A 10,883-nucleotide genomic window follows, 5' to 3' on the forward strand; every position below is an offset into this window, starting at 1 on the left:
GATGCGTGCACATCGTCTTGCTTGGTGAAACACGAACCATTCAAAGTTAGGTCATTCCGTTTTGAAAGCTGAAAAAAATTCCGTTTTGAACCAAGGGCGAACCAAGCTTCGCACAATGAAAGGAAGCGGAAATGAACTGAAGCGGAACCGGATATGATATACTAACCGTGTTGATGAGTATCCCGGCGATCACCATGGTAACAGCTACCAGTGTCCAGGTGTTCCGGATGTACCTGTTTCCGTCTAGCCAGTTGGACACCCTCACCAACATCGCAGGAAAGTTCTGTACAACATAACAGAATGTATTCTGTTATACTGTACGATACAATCAAAAGATGAGTCAGTAATAACGTGTAATGTAGTATTTTGAGAAAGCCATTTCTATGTAATGTAAAATAAGTATAAATGTAATGTAAAAATAAATATGATGTAAAATAAGTATACGTAATTAGCAGACATAAGTTTGTCCCATTACTCCCATAGCTTTACGAAAATTTAAAAAATGTATACGGACTCTAATCCATATTTCGTTATTGTACACAGAGCAACTACTATGCTTTCTACAAGTATTACAATATCCAATATATGAGCTTTTAGTAGTTATAGTACGTCTTGTATGTACTGTACCCTTTGGGCTCAAAGTGTGTGCTTTTCAGTGTCTGATCAAAGACACCAGTTCGTCTCATGCCATCCAACGTTAAACTCCAACACTGTTTCATCAATGAACACAAGAACATGTTTTAAGATTGATACAACGTACCGTGTGGAAAATAGTGGCTGACGTCACGATCACCATGGAAACGATACCCACCAGACAGATGACGAAGGCGATAACCGCCATAATGGTCCTACATGTAGATGATCAAAGAGAAAGTGTCAGTTCATGTTGTAATCAATTTTGACGTTTTGATCACAGAATAACTCTAATAGGGATAGTCCAAATATCTTGAGTTGGTATTTAATACTTGTTCAATGCATCCACGGTATAATACATATCCGTTGTTTTCAATGAAAGAGTTTTTAAGGATATAAAGTCGACGGACGATGGTTTCAAACTGCAGTAGTTTCATGATATTGCAGTTTCAAACAACAGTTCCCAACTAATTGGAACCAGGAGCTCAACTGTGAGGCTGCTACCAGTAAAGCTACTTGGATATGCCCACACACTAAAAAACGTTCTTTGAACAAAGTCAAAATCCTCGATTCAGGATTTTTTTGCATCAGGCGTGAAGGAGGCAGTGTACTTCAGAGCCCACCGGCCCACCTTCAACAGAGACTGGGGGCGACATAGACTTTCTGGTACTTATGACCCTTTCATGCAAAGAGTGTTGTGTTCCTGACGTCACTGCTGGAGATATAAGGCTCATTCTGTGAACAAGGTCTACGGAATTCATCCGAAAATTTAGAAGGTAAGTCCCTATAGTGTTAATTCCAGTGTTGGTTGTAAAGTGTTAGCATTTGTCTGTAATGAATAAGAAAATATGTGATATAAAAGCCTCGGATTCAGGCTTACCGCGCAATAACTGTGATCTGGACCAGGAAGCAGAACACCAGGATCACAGCGAAGGCGACCAGGCAGACCGCGCACTGCTTCTCTCGTTCCTTCCCGAACTTCATCTCAAGGTCAGCGTCCTTGAATCTCAAGGTCACGGGGTTGACCTTGCCGTCAATCCTACGAGCGAAAAGAACTTCATTTCTAACTTTTTACCAGTACTGACGATACAATAACAAGCTTGTAGAGAAGGTGTGGTGCAAACTGCAAACTGCATGTGTTGAAAAGTCTGCAACTACAGCAATTGCACACGTTGCAGTTTACACATGTGCACGGGACAATAGTTCACAAGTGCACATGGCGCCAACGAAACCTTTGTCGGTAAGTGCGTTTCGTCTGCAAATCCCAAGCTCAATGTTTCTCTCATCTCCTACACTACATGTTCACGTTACGTTATGTTCATGCTCAACAGAACGCCACGCTTGCGTTTTGCATACGGCTTATACTTTGCACACCACCCTTATCAAGCACACGACACACATTACAAAGTGACACTTTGCATACGACCTTGATCCTTTGCACAGCACTCGTATCTTGCGCTATGCACACGACACGCATTACACGGTGCGACTCTCACGCTTTGCACACAGTCTTGATCATTTGCACACCGCCACAACACATTACAAAGTGACACTCTCACGCTTTGCACATGGTCTTCATACTCTGCAAAATCACGGCGCGTGCGACCCTTTGCACACGGTACTCTTAATCCTTTGCACACTGCCCACATCTTGCACACGGCACTCAAACATTTCAGAGTGAGGCTCTCACGCTTTATAATCCTGCTCCTCCAGTGTTTTTCTGACCAGGTTGTTGATCTCTTGCTCGTTTCGGAGTGCCCGAATGGCCAGACGTTGGAAGCACAGCCTCGCTGTTGGCTTCTTTCCATCGTCCTGTAACAATGTATCATTATTTAATCTGATACTTTTACATTGAAATACACACTCTTCTGCTTTGATATTTCTCCAGACTATGTCGATTTTTTGCTACCTTTTGTGGAGCCATTTGGTGGTAATCTAAGTAAAATGCAATGAATGATGTACGAAAACGTTAAATTATTTACAGCAGCCACGTAATGTTAAGCCAACACACAAGTCAACTAACACTGGGACAACAGCACATGAGCACTACACTAACGGCACATAACAACGCATGCGCACTGTACCAACAGCACATGCGCAATGTCCACATGCTTCACGACACTTTTAATCGTTCTACCTGACCCACCACTTTCTTGACGCCGCCATTTTTTATCATTATGCTACTCCAGGCGGACTTCTTCGGGAAAGAAGCCGCCAACTCCTGGTCAGCCGTGATTGAAGACAGAAGAAAGCATAAGAAAAGTGACAGTGATCTCAAACCAGTTTAGCTCCCTGAAGAGCTATTCTTCCACCAGGGCTCGAAATACTGGGTGCATGTGCACCCAGGTGCACCCAAAATTGGAGATGTGCACCCAATATTTTTCTGTGGGTATTTTCTTAGGTTTGTGTATGTAAAGATATCAAAGTATACTAGTATACATCATATTCTTGACATCTAAGTGTTAGAAAGATAATAAAAATGTCTATCATTGTACTTATTTAAGAATTTGATAACTTGTAACTTAGTTTTATTACTAGGTTATTACTTCAATTTATTAAATAAGTGGTGCACCCAAAAATGGTGCGCCCAATTTCTTAAGCTGGGTGCAGTAGTGCACCTAATCCCAAAAATGAATTTCGAGCCCTGTTCCACTGATCATGACATGAAAGACAGACAATATGCACAGTGGTTAGCTATAGGTTTCTTGTACAGGGGAAATTCTCATTAAGTGAAATGAACAGATGACCACTGCTTAACGTCCCGCTCTAGTAATATGGGCTGCGGCCTAGCTATAGCTCCATGGATTCAGCTCTAAGTGAATCGTAATTTGATCACAATATTACTAACATTCCAGCCCATTAGCTATCGGGCACCGACTTCAATGCAACCTAAAATTTGACAAGGAGCTCAACGAATTTCATCGATAAGGAACTGAAATCTTTTTACGCTTTGTCTGTTCTGTTCTCTTTTCAATGAACGGTGTGGAGACAGGGATGTCGGTAGAGAAAGGGGTGAAGCCAGCACCTGTCCTTCAGTCCTTTGAAGGAATTTTGCATCTGGGGACTGAAAAAAGTTTTCCCCATTCCGTCCCCTGGGACAGACAAAATTGATATGTAACGATATAAAAAACTGAAACCCATGTGTTGACCTTTGTAAAAAAAAAAAGGCAAATAAATGGATGGCTTGTCCCTACCCTTTTCTCTGTTCTCCGTTTGATGAGGAATGTCTTGATACCACGTGACTTGAGGTAGTCGTTCCGGGAAGCCCCGTTCCCCTGCTCCAGTTCAAACTCTCCATTCAGACAGTCGTGCGTGGCCTTGGAGATGTGAACTCTCCTACAGTACGAGAAACAATGTGCGTTCGGTTTCTTATCAAGGATAAAACATGAATCAGTACCAGTAGTATACATATGGATAAAACAATGAAACATGACAAATTTCTCTTCTTACCCATACAGCTTTGCAACCCTTATAGTCTCACAAAATATTAACACTGAGGATGTGAGACAATACTGGATTGTGTATGTCACTAACTCCCTTTATAGTGTACGAAACTATATATTCTTTTCGTACAATTGTTCTTCCACATCTTCTTGGAACATTTGTAATAGAATGCGAAATACGTTTTGAACAATGAGTAGAACAAGGACAAATTTGCCACGTTTTACGATAAGAAAAGAGGCATTATATGGCATAAGTACCTTCGTTCTGTTTTTCTTTGCAGTATATGGCCTACATTTGCTCATTTTGCAGACTCTTTGTACTATTCAGCGTATGATCGCAATCTTTTTTTTTAAAAACGTACATAAATTGATGCACTAACAGTTACCATCCACATAATTATGTCAGCGTGGCCTTGGGACTAAGTCATAAAGAGAAAAGGAGATTGACTGCAGCCCATAACAGCATTCAGCACCAAGGACAGGGGTGGGCAAAGGTTGGTGAACGGAGAAGGTCGCATCATGTTACCTTAGCAACCCTAGTAACCAACGTCGCTCTCATGCTCAACATGTCTGCACTCTTCATCACAACAGTTCAAGGTCATTTCAATGTCAGGTCAAGGTCCTTTCACACTTTACGGCTTCCACTACGAAGCAGTTTATCAAGATGCTCATAGTATTAACAACTAACAACAAAGATTATAGGATACACCTAGTGCTAATCTGCGGTGTTGAATAAATTATAGGGGATTAAAGGATTGCACGATATCAGATTAAAGGCGCTATAAGTACAAAAACCAAAAGATAGAAGAAGGCCACACATGCATAACAATTTAATACTTTAAAGCCTCCTCTAATGGTTTTACTAGGTGTATGTATACTTAAATCATCGGATCTTTTTAATAAAATCAACCACCTATATGCATGCCCTAGCATTTTTCTGAAGAAGAGCGCGGCTTGCAAAGTATTTTTTTATTTGCTTTGGGACAGACGAGAATATGTGGCACTGCACTCAAGTGTGTAACTCATTTTAACAGTGCCGCGTACGTAGTACAGACAGAAGGTAAAGGTAGTATTTTACCTCTCCGACCGAAGTCAGGTCCCCATTTTTACACATGGGAAAAGTGAGGAAGGTCGTGTTAAGTGCCTTTCCCATGGCACAGCGTCGGGGGCACGGCGAGTATCAAACTCGGGACCTCAAGGTACCAAGCCCATCAAAGGACCTCTAGGTTCTGAGCCCAACACTCTACCAGTTACACCACACACGACGCCAAGTATCTATGAACAGCACTTACCCAGGCATCCCTCCGGACTCCATCTGGTTTGCAAGAGTGACATCTGTCGACCAGACGTCGAACTGCCACCGCTTCTGGCCCAGCACCCCCGCCAGAACCGCGCCCGTGTGGATCCCAACGCGCATGTCCACCGGAGATCTCGTCTTTTCTCGCACTTGCCTGCGAGAACAGGAGGTGTCGATCATGTACGTGAGTGAACGACATGGCCAAGCATATTTTCAAACACATTTTTCTCACGTGCTCGCCAACACAAGGCAGATATATCTGCCATGTTTTTTATGACCTCAGAATTTTACTTTTTTTCCAATATTGCCTCTTATAGCTACTATTAACAAAACAAAAGTAACTATAAGAAAATATTACTTCACATATACAATCCAAAGCAATCCTTCCATTCTACGATCTAGTCATGGTAGCCATCTTTTCCTAAACCCTCATGTCCTAATTCGTATCAAAAACATGCATACTTACGCAAAAGCTTCCACAATATTCAGTCTGATGCTAGAGTGTCTAACATATATACTAGTACTTACAAATACGATGCAGTATACCACGTCCCTTCTACGTACTTGTACAAAATTTTACGTTATATATGACACCATACTGCCCAAAATGTTACCAAGATGCAATTACTTTTGCACGGCAGCACTGCATGGCACTACGACATAACGCTATCTCACCTTTTTCCGAGGGGTAACTTACATCCGTTGTGTTTGAAAACAGGGTACTTAGGAACATAAAGTCAACGGTCGGTGTAATAGTTTGAAAATATAGTAATCTAAAGTCACCGTCCATTGACCCGATATCTCCTAAATACACAGTTTTTAAAACAGTATGTATACCCCGCAGATCTATGTTTATATGTTGGAATAGATAAAGGATGATGATGATAAAGGCGTTAGAGTTATTCAATATATGCATGTTCAAACAGTACTTACGCGATGGCGTCTACCATATCCAGCCCCATGTTGATGGAGCAAACAGCGTGGTCCTTTCTCGGCACAGGTACACCACAGATGCAGTAGTAACAGTCGCCCAGGATCTTAATACGCAACTGGTTGTTGATCTGTGTTCGCAAAACGTGGGAATTTATTGAATTCTACACATTTGGCATTTATTACACATGATTACTCCTAAACGATATGGCTAATGTGTAAAATTTTGCCGTTACACTACGAGTCCGAGTTGTAAAAATACTTAGAGCATCTAGTTTCGAAGACGATGCAATGAATTATGGAAATATGCAAAAAGAGAAATGGAGAAAGCGACAGCCCTGGATAAGTTTCATTTGTTTTTTGTCTTGTCCAAACGTTCTACAAAACTATATCAATCATGTTGTTTCCCATGCCTAGGAGACTTTAGTGCCAGTTACTATGCACTGCAAGAAAACTCGAATGTCTGGGAATTTCTGGACCCTGACACGCCCGTGAAACTTTACATGTCCGTGATATATGTTCAGGAATGCACATAATGAGGTATGAAGGACTGGGACACACCAGATGGGGAAATTCCTGTACACGGCCCGGACGTGTCAAATTTCACGAGTGTCATGGTCTAGAAATGTGTCAATTCCCGGAAATTTGAGTTTCCGTGCAGTGATGACGTTATGCGTTTTGTTTGATGATCAGGTCATAGAAGATTTCCTTACATCGGCGAGTTTGTCGAAGCTGGCGAAGAGCTCGTTGAGAATCTTGACCAGTTCTTGAGCAGACACGGTGGTGGAGATCGCCGTGAAGCCCACGATGTCAGCAAACAGGATGCTAGAAACGAAAGCAAAACATTAGGGAGGGCGTGTGTACGCAACAAAAGAACCCAAGAAAAGAGAAGAGTAGGAGTGAGCCGGTGTGTTCGACTGAAAACGCTAAGCCTTAGGTCCCAATTGGAAAAAGAGTCCCTGCCGGGGAGTTCACGGGCTGTTTTGGCACTTTCGGGCTCGACCCCTACGTGGCTCAGCGGGACATCTTGCAGCTCCCGGAGTATTTGTGGACACCGAATTGAATTTAAGTCGGACTTAAAATCAACCCGCAACCCGGTAAGAAATAGACTTTGTGACCTACCAGTGAGGTACACCTTGAAAAAGCGTCATGTAGGTGCTTCGTTTTTGATCTTACGTCAAAGGTTTCCTTTTGGTTTCATGCAATTACCACCATTAAAATGTAGTCACACACGCAACAAATCTTATGGTCTCATGCCAACGTTATCGTGACGTTTCAAGGTCTCTTACCTGACGTTTTCGTGCCGTTTGATGTACATCTGTTGGAACTGCCTGTCCTCTGTGTCCTTCCTGCTCATGCCCCTCCGCATGTCCTCCGCCACGTGACGCGGCAGGATGGACATCAGCAGCTGCTCCTGTAGGACACAAGAAAGTCGCTAGGCTTTAGGATTTGTGGTCGTCGTAGAAAGCTTAGTATTGAAACTAGTATTGTTTTTTTAATGAAAATGTATACAAAAATATTCATGTAAAGCGTTGACAGAGAGGCAGACAGCCATAGGAGCAAAAGCAAAACTCCACATCTTTCAGGTTAAGTAAAAACGAGGAAAGTAGACAAACTAATGCAGATGATACTTTTTCAGCACCAAGGACAGGCAAGCAACGTTTGGTAAAAAAAGACCGTAAATGGAGAGGGTCGGTTGCCTTTCAGCATCGATGAGGCTTCACTAGCTACCTGTAGTGTATCGAAAACTCCCCAGAGGGCGCGCAATGAAAAAAGAATCAATCTAGTGACATCGATCTCCAAGCAGATGCATGGTTCAGCTCAGCTCATCCATCTCAGACAGCGTTTTACTCGTAGGTTTTACGTACATTTTTGTAACATTTAGTCTCTTTTCTAATGATGCACTTTTAACGGTTCGTATCCTTGTTACAAAAGTACAATTCTGCAGAAAAGAGGACTAAATGCTGTCAAAAAGAGAGTAAAACACAAAGACTGTACCGGATCCTTACATCTGCTTGAAGATTAGGTTTACGGTACCTGATGTTGAGTCTGTTCCTGCAGATGAACTTTGACCTCCAGGGACGACCTGGTGTCCAGAAACGACTTCCGGTACTTCCGGTCCACCAACAGGTAGAAGATGACCCCCAGGGTCACGGCGCATGCGTAGAGAAGGCCGTTGCTGATAAGCTGTGGAAAAGAGAATTTGGATTTTGAAAATGAAAAAATGTAGAATCGAATATTATCCGCACAAATGCCAATTAATTATTGTCCATGCACACAAACTATCATCAGCTCTCACTATTATGTATTTTGTACTATGTATGTTAAATTGTGTATATAGACTTATAAGATCCATTGGCGCTTTAAATGATATATGTATATTCGTTGTCTGACCCTTGCCTCTTCCCTCATGACCTCAATGAAAAGCGGCCTACAGGCCGATTTGAGCTTTCATGAATGAACAAACAAACAAAACAAGCAAGTATCAATATACGTGCCCAGTGTGCCTTTTGTGAAGAGACCATTGTACGAACAAGTGTGCTGTCTAGTAGAGCCATGAAAAACAATCATATCAATACACATTTACGTGCATTTCAAACTTCAAATCTTTGCTCTAACTGTAAAGTTTGACTTGTCCAGTTTGTTTGGGCGAAAAAAATGGGAGGGCAACCCAATTTTAGCATTTCAGTTCAACAGTCAGAAGATTGGACTGACACGATGATTTCACCCCATGTCTTAATGGTTCCGTCCAACCAGTGAAGAAGTATTCAGGGGTCAATCACTGGGCAACCGTCACAAATTTTGATGAAATTTTCAAACTAATTGATATTCTTTTGTCCTACAGAAAACCGTGCGTTCTGAGCAACATTTGCCGGGGAAAAGAAAAGAAAAACTTCTGTAAAGCAAATATAAATGCACTATGGGCTCAACTGCGCAACTACGCTAAGACTGGTCCCTCCCCTTTTTACGTCACTGCGGCGGATTTCAAGGATTCTAAGCGTGAAACCGCATTGAAATAGATCTAAGGGTGTCATTGATGGTAGCTGCATCGTTGTGAAATATAACCTTGCCTGTGGTGTCACAAATACCGACCCTTCACAAGCTAACGTAACAACGCCTCTTGGGACATGCTTTGCGAGATTAAGGGAAGACTAACTTCTGAAAATCCTGTCAAAAGCCTCGCCTCTAGTACAATCGGCTTTCAGGCTGAGATTGCTTTACTAATCATGCTTCTTCAAGGCTTTGGTATAGGCTTACACGTGTCGGCGGTTTACAACGGGGTACGGTTTTCAACAGTGATTGATATTCAATATGTTAAGATTTTGTTATCACTATCGGTGAAATAAGATTTACCCCAAGACGTGTTTATTTAACGTTACGCGCTTTCATGTAGCCGGTATAACCGCCCTTCAACGTACCACACCAGCTTCTGTGTCTGTATCTGTATCTGTATAGCCGATATTACCACCTTCAGTGTAAAACGCCAGATTTGAATTCTGCATCTGTATATATCTGTATAAACCGCGCTTCGGCGTAACACAGCAGCTTCTGTATCTGCATAGCCGGTATAACCGCACTCCGGTGTAACACAGCAGCTTCTGTATCTGTATAGCCTGTATAACTACCCTTCAGTGTAACATACAAGCTTCTGTACCTGTATAACCTGTATAACCACCATACGGCATAACACACCAGCATGTGCATCAATATCTGTATACTTTATAGCCGGTATAACCTCCCTTTGGTGTAAGACACCAGCTTCTGTATCTGTACATGTATGGCCGATATAACCGCCCTTCGGCGTAACACACCATCTTCTGTATCTGTATCTGTATAGCCGATATAACCGCCCTTCGGCGTAACACACCATCTTCTGTATCTGTATCTGCATAGCCGATATAACCGCCCTTCGGCGTAACACACCATCTTCTGTATCTGTATCTGTATCTGTATATCCGATATAACCGCCCTTCGGCGTAACACACCAGCTTTGTATCTGTATCTGTATATCCGATATAACCGTCCTTCGGCGTAACACACCAGCTTCTGTATCTGTATCTGTATCTGTATGGCAGGTATCTTGGCAACCATCATTCGAGTCTGATGCATTTCAGTTGTACATTATTAAACTATCAATCTAATCACTTCGGTCGGAATATCTAAAAAATTCTAATAAAAGAATTCAAAAGAGTCCATCCCTACCCAGCATGATTATATTACGTGTAACACATTAACTTCTGTAGTTGTATCTCCATAACAGGCATAACCACCGATAGGTGTGTTAATACCCCTGTCACATTTGGCGAAAATCGATCGGACGACGATTCTGCGGCAATCGCCCGAGCCCCGCCTATAATTATAACTTTATTGCACAACAATTGTACAAGGTACAAGGTATGGCTTATATGTGACAGGGGCAGTTTTCAGGTGAAAAATACGCGAAACCCTCTGTCGATCTTAAATATGGCCGATCTTCCATCGATATGCCCGAATGTGACATGTGGATAATGTGGCAGGGGTATAAGCACACCAGCTTCTGTATCTGTATAGCCGGTGTGACAGCGGGGGGGGGGGGGGGG

General features: G+C 42.3%; 1 protein-coding gene across 1 annotated transcript in view; it reads right to left on the reverse strand.

The window, feature by feature from the left end:
• LOC118404575 (adenylate cyclase type 3-like) overlaps window positions 1-10,883 on the reverse strand; it is a gene marked incomplete in the record, with an annotated part of 31,729 nt that overhangs the window by 7,423 nt on the left and 13,423 nt on the right. The window contains 11 exon segments of the mRNA XM_035803751.1: window positions 167-283; window positions 761-848; window positions 1,514-1,672; window positions 2,324-2,445; window positions 2,780-2,854; window positions 3,828-3,969; window positions 5,369-5,527; window positions 6,307-6,434; window positions 7,017-7,128; window positions 7,593-7,717; window positions 8,341-8,490. Coding sequence (XP_035659644.1) covers window positions 167-283; window positions 761-848; window positions 1,514-1,672; window positions 2,324-2,445; window positions 2,780-2,854; window positions 3,828-3,969; window positions 5,369-5,527; window positions 6,307-6,434; window positions 7,017-7,128; window positions 7,593-7,717; window positions 8,341-8,490 — 1,377 coding nt within the window.

The sequence above is a fragment of the Branchiostoma floridae genome, chromosome 17, assembly GCF_000003815.2.
Source record: "Branchiostoma floridae strain S238N-H82 chromosome 17, Bfl_VNyyK, whole genome shotgun sequence".
NCBI classification, from domain to species: Eukaryota; Metazoa; Chordata; class Leptocardii; order Amphioxiformes; family Branchiostomatidae; genus Branchiostoma; species Branchiostoma floridae.